The 13,610-nt window shown below is 38.4% G+C and overlaps 1 protein-coding gene across 4 annotated transcripts in view; it reads right to left on the bottom strand.

Moving 5' to 3' along the window:
• The window catches only part of LOC143347605 (uncharacterized), a 124,381-nt gene that overhangs the window by 84,621 nt on the left and 26,150 nt on the right, over positions 1-13,610 (bottom strand). For all 4 annotated transcript variants that reach the window (XR_013080641.1, XR_013080640.1, XM_076776936.1 and 1 more), the window contains exon 3: positions 9,086-9,150. Coding sequence is in view for 2 of the 4 variants with exons in the window: in XM_076776936.1 (XP_076633051.1) it covers positions 9,086-9,129 (44 nt within the window). In the remaining 2 variants the exon portion in view is untranslated. The remainder of the gene's footprint in view (positions 1-9,085; positions 9,151-13,610) is intronic.

Genomic DNA, 13,610 nt, shown 5'->3' on the forward strand with positions numbered 1-13,610 from the left:
AAATTCGTAAGGAAAGCGTCGGTGATTCTAAACGATTTTAATAAAATTTGGCAATTAGCACGAAGAAAGTAAAAGCAAAGAAAAAAAATATTTATTACTGCTCATAAATGTAAATTATGTGTTTTAACAGCGTGAAAAATGAAATATTATTTATTCCTTTAAATTCGTAAGGAAAGCGTCGGTGATTCTAAACGATTTTAATAAAATTTGGCAATTAGCACGAAGAAAGTAAAAGCAAAGAAAAAAAATATTTATTACTGATTATAAATACGAATTATGTGTTTTAACAGCGTAAAAAATGAAATATTATTTATTCCTTTAAATTCGTAAGGAAAGCGTCGGTGATTCTAAACGATTTTAATAAAATTTGGCAATTAGCACGAAGAAAGTAAAAGCAAAGAAAAAAAATATTTATTACTGCTCATAAATGTAAATTATGTGTTTTAACAGCGTGAAAAATGAAATATTATTTATTCCTTTAAATTCGTAAGGAAAGCGTCGGTGATTCTAAACGATTTTAATAAAATTTGGCAATTAGCACGAAGAAAGTAAAAGCAAAGAAAAAAAATATTTATTACTGCTTATAAATGTAAATTATGTGTTTTAACAGCGTGAAAAATGAAATATTATTTATTCCTTTAAATTCGTAAGGAAAGTGTCGGTGATTCTAAACGATTTTAATAAAATTTGGCAATTAGCACGAAGAAAGTAAAAGCAAAGAAAAAAAATATTTATTACTGCTTATAAATGTAAATTATGTGTTTTAACAGCGTGAAAAATGAAATATTATTTATTCCTTTAAATTCGTAAGGAAAGCGTCGGTGATTCTAAACGATTTTAATAAAATTTGGCAATTAGCACGAAGAAAGTAAAAGCAAAGAAAAAAAATATTTATTACTGCTCATAAATGTAAATTATGTGTTTTAACAGCGTGAAAAATGAAATATTATTTATTCTTTTAAATTCGTAAGGAAAGCGTCGGTGATTCTAAACGATTTTAATAAAATTTGGCAATTAGCACGAAGAAAGTAAAAGCAAAGAAAAAAAATATTTATTACTGCTTATAAATATGAATTATGTGTTTTAACAGCGTGAAAAATGAAATATTATTTATTCCTTTAAATTCGTAAGGAAAACGTCGGTGATTCTAAACGATTTTAATAAAATTTGTCAATTGGCACGAAGAATGTGAATCCGAAAAATATATTTATAACTGAAATATTACAATAAAATAAAAAATATTTATTACAAATATTTAATAGCAAATATTTGTTTAAATTCGTACGGAAGCCTCAGATTTTAACCGATTTTAATGAAATTTGGCAGTGTGATGGATCAATATCTACGATACGAGTAACCGTAATTATAGCCGCGGATAATCAGCCAATTTTCGCTGACAACAGTATATATAATAGTTGGAGGAAACCGCGTAGTCAGACATATTCATGCAATGGAACGAACAGTCGTCCTGGCGTAGCAATTATACGCCCACGAACTTTTTGTCTTGGATTCAAATCCCTGCGCGGGGATTTTATACAATATTTACAGTACGTTAATTATTTTGTTTTAATCATTACAAACAAACCAACCCACGTAGAAATAAATATATATTTTTACATTTTGAAATGCATGCATTGTATCCGACGAATACGTCTGACTGCCTGGTTTTCCCAAACTTATATACACATTGAGTTCGTACGAATGCTCGTTGCGGTTTCCGGTTGGTGACTTTTGATGACGCGTATTTTTTCTAGTCTGGGTGAAACAAAAAAGACACGTTCAGATATTCCGAAATATTATGTTCCAACGTGCTCCTCTTTACAATTAATTATTAAATTTTACTTAATCTAAAATGATATAATAAAATAATCAGAATGGGGATTTATTTACAACCTATTGAGAGGATTTTCTTCTAAAAATTACCCTATAATGGAAGAAACCATGGGCAATCTTTTCAAAATTTGTTGTTATCGGAACGTAAAAATTCTAAGTAAAATTTGATTTTCAATTTCACCCTATTTTTCACCGGAATATTTATAATAATATTTAAGTCTAAAAATTACCCTATAATAGAAGCTTCGAGCAACCTTTTTAAAATTTATTTGTTACTCTCTATCGAGTAAGATTTGATTTTTAATTTTACCCTATTTTCCACGTGATTATACGAAGTGAAGAGTGATTAAATCGCAGAAGGACGAAGTTCAAAATTTGTTGCTCTTAACCTCCCCTCCAATCTCGTCTCTTATTTTTCCAGTTTCGCGAACGCGACGAAATTAGTTGGCGCGAAATCCGGTCGGACGTTTCCTTCTCCGGAGAGTAATGCTCCTTATCTAGTATTCGGATTATGTACAATATAGTTACGAAGGCTAGCGAGCGCCGAGGATGGACGTAATATTAACGGCGAAGCTTTCCGAGATAATGCAATTTCTAGCGTCTGACAAGATTTTCGGTGCTGTCAATTATCGAATAAAGCGACACCGGGGCACTACCTGTCCTAAGTACGCGCACCTCCGGAGGACGTTCAACCTTGCTCGATAGATAGACCACGGTTCACGTGAATTTCGACATCGCGACGGATTTTCGTTCGTCGTTTCCCGCGCGTTGAAATCTGTCACTTGAAATCTATCCGCCGCCGTCGTTCTGTCGCGTATACGACCGACGAACTCGCGAACGTCGAAATTGCAATAATTTCGATTCCGCTTAATTTCCGGTCGATAGTCCAATTTCTAATTAAGCGTATGGATTCCCGAACTCTACGCATTGCGGCCGGTCGATCGATACCCCTCATAATCGGGCAAGTTCAATTTCGATGGGGGATATTGGTCGTTGGTCGTTCGACGGAATTTCTGTCACGGATCGATCGACGAACTAATAACGGTAACGACCCGCGGCGGTCGTTTCGTCCAGAAAAGAAATTCGCCAACTTCGGATCCACCCCTCGCGATATTAGGGCGAAATTGTACGTAATATCGAACGAATTATCGTTCTGAAGCTTCGATGGACGGTTCTGGTACTTCCGGGAGGATTAGGTATCATTTTTACTCACGGTACATCGACTGCCAAAAATGTTTAGTTGGAATGTTTGATGGGGAACACGAGAAAGAAACTCGTAATTTTTGGTATCTCCATATCCGTAAATACAGTAAAGTAAATTGTAAATTATAATTTATGAAGTAATAATATTACCCGCGTATATTTAGAATTACTTGCTCATTTTCATTTTATTTCCAGGTATAGAAGAAGAGATATAGCAATTTGTAATTTATAATTTGCTGTAATAAAATTGTAACTAATATTCGAAAATAAGTATGCTATGGGGGGAACTTTTTTTTACAATCTTTCATCACAGTCATGTAGGACATTAGGGACTGTAACGTTTTGTACTTGACTTTCTCAACGTGTCAACAAATCAGAATACCTTCGAAGGGGTGAAAACACCCCTAGAACTGTTTTTAGGTCAAAATGAAAAATAGCGATGCGATTAGTTTCGTAAGTATTTGATTCGTACAAAATTACAGATCTTTTGAAGCGTATCAATTGCCAAACTTTAATAATAATAAAACAATTGGATATTGATTAAACGTACAGTCTCTTATTCAATATTAAAATACATCCGTATCAATAATTCCTATCTTCACTCATTTGTCTTAGTTTCATTTTCATGAAAGATAATATTAATAACGATATTTCATTTCGTATTTTTGTCTTCATTTAATAAATTTTTTACATTGATAATTATTTACGATAAAAATTATTGGAATATGTATCGTTGTAATTTTCTGCAATTTCTTCTATATTTCTGACACCGTTTCTAAAAGTGAGCACTGCAATGTTAAATATACACTATTGAGGTTAGGTTTCGAAACGAGTAGCTGCATCTTAATATTCACAAATTTATATATAGTATCGTTTAAACTATATTTGTGCAGTTTGCAGTATAATGAAGTTGTTTTAATACATACGTATACAGGGTGTTCGGCCACCCCTGGGAAAAATTTTAATGGGGGATTCTAGAGGTCAAAATAAGACAAAAATCAAGAATACCAATTTGTTGATGGAGGCTTCGTTAAAAAGTTATTAACAATTAAATTCAAAAATTTCAAATCGTTCTGGAAAAATTATTATCGGTTGCGGGGGTCAATTACAATCATTTTTTATCATTAGACATACCCCCGAAATCCTACCCACTTTCTAGAAAAAAATTTGAGAAGGTGTGAAATTTTTCGACGGAAAAAAAAAATTTCAAATCGTTTTGGAAAAATTATTTTCGGTTACGGGGGTCAATTACAATCATTTTTGGTCATTAGACATATCCTAGAAATCCTACCCACTTTCTAGAAAAAAATTCGAGAAGGTGTGAAATTTTTCGACTGAAAAAGAAATTTTCAAATCATTTTGGAAAAATTATTTTCGGTTGCGGGGATCAATTACAATCATTTTTGGTCATTAGACATACCCCCGAAATCCTACCCACTTTCTAGAAAAAAATTCGAGAAGGTGTGAAATTTTTCGACGGAAAAAAAAAATTTCAAATCGTTTTGGAAAAATTATTTTTGGTTACGGGGGTCAATTACAATCATTTTTGGTCATTAGACATATCCTAGAAATCCTACCCACTTTCGAGAAAAAAATTCGAGAAGGTGTGAAATTTTTCGACGGAAAAAGAAATTTTCAAATCGTTTTGGAAAAATTATTTTCGGCTGCGGGGATCAATTACAATCATTTCTGGTGAATAGACATACCCCCGAAATCTTGCGCATTTTCGAGAAAAAAATTCAGTACAGTCGAAACTTTAAACGTTAATGACTTTTTAACGAAGTCTCCATCGACAAATTGGTATTCTTGATTTTCGTTTTAATTTGGCCTCTAGAATCCATTAAAATTTTTCCCACGGGTGGCCGAACATTCTGTATGTGTGATTTGTATTGTTGTCATGAACAAAATTTTAATCTCGAGTTACTCGAAAGAAAACCAGAGTAAAAAGGAAAAGAAACAAAATTATCAAATTATTAACTATGAGACGTGCAATTAATCATCCAGATAAAAGTCTAATTAGAAACGTTTCCATAAAGCTATCTAAAAGTAATACTATTCTATGAATAACAAACGAAGTATCAAGTAGAGAATTTCATTTTTTAATTACGTCTGTTTGCACACCCTTCTTATCACCAAACTCTATGCATTACTAATTTCTTATAACCGTGTCAGTTACGTCGTCCGCTAAATTATCGATGCGATTCTTTCAAAACTGGTAACAAGACCCCCGACGATACGGCAGTAAGGAGGCAGAGTTTATCTGTTCCTGAGCGTTTCCTCGTCTTCCAAAGGAATAAAGACGCCGAAACGAAAAGGCTTTCAGCGATATTTCACAGTCTTTATTCGCCAAGCGATTAAATTGAAATATGCGACCGTTGACGAATAGAACGAACCGGGGAAACGTATCGAACGACGGAACCCGCCTTTTCTGCGAGATTACGTTCCTTCGAGTCGGCAAATGAACAAATCCATTGGGTATCGAAATAAAAAGCCGGTTCTGCGGAGCTCTTCACCCCTGCTGTTCCTCCGTCCGTTTGTCTATTTATCCGTCGCGATGGAACAAGATCTTTTCGCGTCAATAGATGATAGACACGATCCCCGCAAGGACGATCGGCAACTGACCGGGGCCTGAAAAGAATCTAAAGAGCGGATGCAGACCCGCGTATCTACCTGTTTCATAGATTCTACGCACGGTATATCGGTTGGTACGCAGCCACGACTAGAAGAGTTATTCACCCCGAATCGATCCGACTGATTGTCGAGCCGATGAAAGCCGCCCTAAGTAGTTAATTGGTCTGCTGCCCCATACAGGCTACCCTCCGCCACTCTTTTCCGCGTTCCCGTTTCCATTCCCATTCTCGTGCCCGTTTCCTCTCCGTGAAGAGCAATAACTGATAATTAATCCGTACCCGTTGCATCGCGCATTAATCGGATCACGGAAACGGAAGAACCCTATTCTTTTCGTCTGTTCGCTTTCTTCGAGGTCGCGATAGACGAGACGAAACGCGTCGCGATCAAAGCATTTGCCGTTAACGAGACGTTTCAACGCCTGGTGCCTTGCATACAGACGTTGGAACAATGGGTGGAACGACCTTAACACCAAACCTATCGACACTTCGCGTATACCCATTCCTACCATAACCGGTCAAACGACGAGTCCTTCTTTTTCTCTTTCACTAGGCGACGTACTTCTAATTTTTGCATTATGCGCATAGAAAGTTGTGTGTTGACATTTATTCGTAAGAGATCAGTAGTTTAACTTCGTGCAGAAAATTTACAAACTACGTTGAAATTTTTTTAATTTTCGGATAGAGGATAAAATGTCCTTGGGAACGATATCAAGTCGATATCGTAGTTAATTCCGGAGAAAACAATTATTTACGAAAAAAAATAGCATGGTAATTATGCAAACACCCTGTATACGCATTTAAATTAATTTTCAATTAAATAAACAATTTACAATTCAGTTTTATCGCACACCAGTCGTACGATCGATAGGAATTGTTGAAACTTCTTTGGGTATGTAACGTCAAAGTAAATGTCAAAATAAACATAGAAGGCAGCATAAAATGTAGTAGTTGATATAATCATTGGATAGAGGATGAAATGCCCTTTAAAACGAGCGTTTGTACAAGTTGATAGCGTTATTAGTTCCGGAGATATAGCGATTTTTGTTTCGAGTCGATGCGGTGGCTAGTTCCGGAGATACATCGGTTCGAAGCGTTTGTTTACGTTTCATTGACGCGAGGCGAATGAGCGCGCGCGCGTAAAATAGTAAACAGTGCGTAGTACATTCTTGGAAATACTACGACTTCCTGGTCACGACTGTCTCGACTAACGTGCGAGAGGAAGGTCCGACGCGACGCGTCAGACGAAGACAGAGATAGTCGAATTAAAAGAATTACCTTTTACATAAATTACGATATCTCGAGAACGAAAAGTCGGATCGACAAAAACCAAAAACCATTTTAAAAAGGAAGGTTTGCCGCCGCTAACAGTGGCTCGATTATGGTAAAAACACTAGTACTTTCGGAACTGTACGCGTCTAAAGTTTTAGTATCTTTAATACGCATTGTTAGACTGTTTTAAGACAGTGGAAACTGAAAATTCTCTTCTTTCATCTTTAACCAGAATTTGCTAACGATGTTTTCCGACAATAAGAATAGAAGTGAATATTGTAAAATTCATTGTACGTATACTATAAGAGAAGTCAAGTTAAATGGCACTAAAATCATATTGTGTGTTAGAAATTCTAAACGAAATTTTAAAAACGGTCGCGGTAGGTTTAATGTTAAGGGTCGTCTAGACTGGAGAACGAAAATGCTTTTTTTCTAGATTGACCCTTTGCCGTTCGACTCGACGTCGTAAGCTGCTCTGCATATTTGCAAACAATCCTTGGATTTTTCAAGTTTAAGGCGACGCGTGATATCGTAACGAGTAAAGAAGAGTGAAATTTTTCTATTCGATGTATCGAGTTGAAGTGAATACGAATATCAATGATAATCAACATCGAAATTAAATGTTTAAATTTTATTTAGAAATATTTATAAAGTGAAGAGCAACTGTATTTCTTGTCTCAAATGAAACTGTATAATAAATCGATCGATGTATGCAAACAACTAAGAAAACTGAAGTATTATTCGCTTTTCGACTATCTAAGCAATAAGAGAGAAATTGTATACTTCCGATTTAACAATTACATTAACGTAGAAAAATGTCTGAAACTAATAGAAAAGTGCAGTTTATATTACATTTAAATTTTACTGCAAAAATGTTGTTACGTCTGCAATCGTATCGAAGATACAACCCCGCCCACGCGAGTGAAATACTGTACGTCTGAGAAAGCGTATCGTCCTGACTGTATTACGGTTATAGTAAAATATGACGGTGGAAGTTTCACGGTTTGAGGCAGCATCAGAAGTTGTAGGAGCGTTTATACGTGGTAGTCGAATGAATAGGGAATCGTATACAAACATGTTGGAAGAAGTTCCGGAGCCATCGATCCATAACGTGTTTGAATCGGAATATAAGGTCTATATATTTCAACAAGACAATGCTTCGTGCCATACTTCGAAGACTAAGGAGTGGTTGGCTATGAATACACAATATGCATATACATATGTTCGATAATTTTGAACACGTTTCTAGGTAGTAAAATTGTTCTTCGTTCGATCATGGAAGATCTTTTAGAGAACACGAAATCTATACGTCTTGAAATTTTCCGTTCCCAAAAATGATTAATACAATATTTATATCACCTTAAAATCTTTTATTACACAGTTGCAACTTTACCTCTGATTATTGTTCCTGTTGAAAGGTTAAAGATAGCGCGAGCTATTTATTTGTCTGGCAAATAGATCTTGCTCGAGAGGGTGTCAAATATATTGACGAATCAGACTCGTCTAACCCGTGACAAATCTTTCGAGTTCCCGTCTCAGGCTCGCTCTGAGCTCAGGATAAAGAAAAAAAAATGATCAATCCTGAGAGGGGGGGGTAAACGGTACTCTCTCGTATAACGGATCACGAGCGAATCCGATTTGCGATCTCCGCGTACGATAGCATAACGTACCGATTCGTCCTTTCCAACCAACGAAGACACCGACCACGGATGCACGGGGTTCTATCCATTATAGTACAACGCTGCTTACGAGGCAAATTTCCTCAGACACGGGTCCTCGATTATTCATAATCAGAATCACGACAGCGCATCCAATCGAGACCGTCTTTGATCAAAGATGCTTCCGTCTGACAAGACTTCAGTCTTCCGTGTTCGGATCGATCCCGAAAGGTGGGCGCGGACGGTGCTCGATGCCAGCCTATCCATCGATTATCGCGATCGCCGGCAAGAACTCGCCGTTCTGCTGCTCTTTCGTTTTTAACGCGTCTCTAAACGGCTCCCGATCGAACCGACGTCGGCCCCAAGATGGCCGTCGTTTCTTCGACCTCGGTAACCGCGCAAGAAACGATAATCGTTCGGATCGGCCGTGACAGTTAGAAATCGAGAAAACGGACCGCGCGAGAGATGCGTTCTTGCTGGGAATCTACTTACTCTGGAGCAGGATTTCTCCAGCGTTGCGTTCCAAACCACGCCATCAGGCATCGACCGCCCCTGGCCTGAAACATGCGAAGTGCTCTATGAAATTTCGGTTCTTGGCGGTCTTCGGCGGGAATGGTGAAAGCGTATAAGCGGGCACGCGAAAAAGCGAGACACGCGGAAGCGGACAGGACGGTCCCGGCAATTTGGCACGTTTCGTCGCGGGCCAATTCGATCGCGTCCCTCGAGACGGACGTTTACACTTATTATTATGTAAGCAGCGAGATGGCACCGCTAACTCCTGCCTAGATCGTGCATATTTCAGCAAAGTGCTGCCACTCGAGACTCGCTTGCGTTTTTTCCCCAGCTGAATCCCTTCAACTACACTTACCCAATGCTGGAGAGTCGCCGAGCTCATTCCACCCCCGTCCCCCCACCCTCCTCCTCGCCCTGTCGTTACTTGCCTCAACGCAAAACAACGGGTTATATTCTTTACCTTTTTTCCTGTTTATCTGTTTCGACCAATGCGCAGCTGTTTCCTCGCTACTTCAACGCAAAGCTCGACGAACGACGCGATTCGTTGCGAGAACGCTGCACCAGTGCGACGAGCAATGGATAAAAATCAAGAAACTTAAGTCTAAAATTCGTAGCTTGTTGTACCTTGAAATACTAGCAAAGGAACGTAGATTTTAATATCACACACGATTTGTAGTGAATTTTCCAATTTGTTGTCAAAAATAATGCTTGAAATTTATCCCAGTCTTTGGTGCATTTTTTTAAACACGCGCCACTTGCCGTATGTTTATCCGATTAATTTGATTTCTGTAAGCTACGTCTAGTATTAGAAGACCTTTCAAAATTAACAATTTGTAACCAATTTTTTATGTTAAATTTTTATCAACTTTTTTTTTTCTTCGTCAATCGATGCATCCTCTTTAAAAAGGTATTAGAGGCCTTAGGTCGAAAATTGAATAGTTTGGGAGTTATTAATTTTGTCCTGAACTCCCATATACTCGTCACACTGTGCGCCGCGTGGATAAAATACGGATTGGTTCGGTGCACCGATCTATTGCGTAGACGCTGAGATGTTGATACGCGAAGAGTAAAGAGTATTTTCAGGATACTCGACCCCGCCTGTAAATTACGGTACAGCGACCTCCACGTATACCTGGCTTAGTATACTATGTATGCAGTTTCGTATCAAAACCCAACAGGGGAGTACTTCGCTTTACAACGCGCAATAATGCATATTTGCATTAATTCAGTTTTCCGCCAACTTCACATTACGGGTACGTCGAGCCGCGCGCGGACAGTGGTTCCACATTTATCAATTATTCGCAAATTATTTATATATAACATCATCAATCATGCCTCGACAGGTTGGGTTACATTATTTAAAGATTAAATATAAATCTAAATATAGCTTTCTAAATTTTCCATAATGTCATCTCTCAACTTATTCATTTTTAAGATTAACTTACACGACCAATTTGTTTCTAAATCTAGCGTTCACGTTGCTGGTCAGATTAAAATGTGGTGGGAGTATTATCAATGCATTGGCGAGATTCTCCCGATGAAAATGAATCCAAACACGACCTGGTTCGGACTACTTTTAATTTCGACCGACTCAAATTAGCTTTGAAAAGTTGCCAACTATGCATAATTAAAAATTATCCGAAAGGTGTCGTGTTTGGACTCGTTTTCATCGGGAGAATCTCGCCAATACATTGATAATACTCTCACCTCATTTCAGCAATGAATGTTTGAACTCCTCGCCAATCTCATCTATTCTGCTCTTTCGTGTTCCAATTATTGCATAATACTTTTTTCCATATTTATATTTATTTTTCTGCATTTTGTTCGATCTACTTGTTTTACGATCGTTTAACTTATCAATATTATTTTCCACGTACGTTTCAATTAATCATCGAATAAACCATTAAAAATAATACAGCCAGGAGAATGTTGAAATACATAATATAATGAATTTTTTAAATTTCCACGTTGAATTTGTGCTTAAGTCAGCCCATGTAAATGTTTCAAAGGCGACGCCTGTACGGCGCATGATAGTAGCCGAGCTCTCGACTCGCTACATCTAGAACGGTGCGTGCCACGGGTCTTTAATAACTCAATGTCATATAAATTTTGAAATATGCAAGTTGGGATTCATTACCATTCCGGCATAAATTTATTTCTCCTATTGCAAAGCGGAAACTTTCTAGAATCCACATTTTTTAACGATTTTAATAACATTTCAAAAATTTCATCGCGAATTCGAGAATCCAATTCCTACAAATTAATAGAAATAAAAACGTTAAAGATTCGATGATCTATGTTTTATTAATTTTTAGTCGCGATCCCCTTGTTAGACTTTTAAACGCGTTGCTGGTATCTGTATCGATTCGAGGTATACGAGAGACTGTAATTCACGTTCCTTCCAGATATCAACTTCTCGGTTCCACGCAATAGGTCTCGCGTCGTATGGTACAGACGCTGGCTGGTCGCGTATTAATACGCGCATATATGGGTCTCGCGAAAGAAGAGCCACGAAATCACAACGGTAGATCGGTTAGTTATGAAAATTTTTTGCGAACGCAGCAGAGAGAATCGGGAGAGGGACACGCAGCTTCAGCAGTATTACGGGGTGCTGCTCCTCGAAACGCGTGGAGGGTGGTACCAGAAGCTTTTCCTTTTCCTTTTTTCGTCTCATTCTCTCCCCCTCTTTCTCTTTCACCGCCCCCTCCCCCGCCCCACCCCTCTCGACAGTATCTGTCTGTATTCGCGCTTCTGCTTCTACTCCCAACGTCGCTATCATCCCTCCCGCGCCATTCTTTCCCACTTTCCCCTTTCCCTTTTCCACGTTTCACTTCACAACCACGCTCGCCCCCTCCCCCCATCCCCCACCATGCTCGCCTCCGTCTATCTGTCGCTCCCTCTCCTTTGCCCAAACTCTCCTTCTCCCACTCGTTCTCCGTGTTTCTGACCTTTTCTATTCTAGAGACGTGATTGCAGCTTGCATATTTTACGAGACCAACCTCGAGCCGTGCTCTCATCTCTATCCATCCATCCATCCATCCACGATGGATCCGTCTGTCCGTCGTCGGCACAACCTAACCTAGCACTTTCCATTCGACTGCCAAGATTCACTCTCCATCTCTTTCCCGCGACCAAAGTTCTTATCGTTCGTTCCAACGAAATATCAAACGGACATCCACGATGTAAACAAACTTTCTATCGATACCAATTCTTGTTAAAAAATAACACCTGGTGTCGAGGTTACACATTTTACGCTTGTATCGCAAAAATTTTTACTCGAAATTAGAAACAAACGTCGATGAAAACAGAAGAATCAAAGTACTTCCTGAATATTCTCTTACGATCCCTCGTGCAATGGCGACGAACAGAAATATATATCGAGTGACTTCGTTAATTTTCCTGCCATTATCGTACCATTGTTTTGCATACTCAAATTGTTTATATACTTAGTATTATCGTCCCCAGGGCAACGAATGCCCAATCCAGCCATTTGTAAAAATGTTTACTCAAAATTAGAAACAAACGTCGATGAAAACAGAAGAATCAAAGTACTTCCTGAATATTTTCTTACGATCCCTCGTGCAATGGCGACGAACAGAAATATATATCGAGTGACTTCGTTAATTTTCCTGCCATTATCGTACCATTGTTTTTCATACTCAAATTGTTTATATACTTAGTATTATCGTCACCAGGGCAACGAATGCCCAATCCAGCCATTTGCTATCGTTGCTCGCGTTTCTTTGGTCATTTATTATCGTATCGTTGCACATTGCGGTGGCCGCGAAGCGAATTTTACCGCTTCGAGCGTCGCCTTCGGGTTTTGTTCAACGATCGATACCCCGGGCGCTCGTAACAGACGATTCTCCTCGAAACTATAACGAATCGATGCCGCTTTCGCATACCGTTTAGAGCCCGTGGCATCCGGTATTTCCATTTTCACGGAAAAAGAGCTTCCCAAGGACGTTGGCGCTACCGTGCTCGCGCAATATTTAGCGATCGAATCGCCGCCAACCACCCGTTCCCCGAGGGTCGATAGACGAGCGAGCTAGCAAACTCGTTCGAAACATTCCGTCAGGGGAAATCACGTGGTCAAAAATCTAGTTGGCAGTTTACGAAGCGACGTCGATACCTGACAGCTTGCTAGTAGGTCGCTGGCTGCTTCCGTTTCAATCAATTTCCGGTCGACCGTCCGACGCGCGGTGAAATCAATTTGTCGTGCCTCGAGAGAAAAAAAAAAAAAGAAGTGCGAGTCACTGTCAGCGATATAAAATGAAGCACGACAGAGGGAATTTTCATAGTCTCGCATTATAATTTTTTATTCGAAAAATTAGCTTCTCGTCGACCTCAAAATTAAATAAATTCTTCGCCTTGGATATTTTCTCAGCCTCTGGGGCAATAAACTATTGTCCAAACATGTATCTAAATTATTGCAAATATAGTAGTTGAGGGAATTGCATGAATTTCATATTCATTGAACAAAGTAACGAGAAACTTTGTAGAA

Source organism: Colletes latitarsis, chromosome 11 (assembly GCF_051014445.1).
Source record: "Colletes latitarsis isolate SP2378_abdomen chromosome 11, iyColLati1, whole genome shotgun sequence".
Classification (NCBI taxonomy): Eukaryota; Metazoa; Arthropoda; class Insecta; order Hymenoptera; family Colletidae; genus Colletes; species Colletes latitarsis.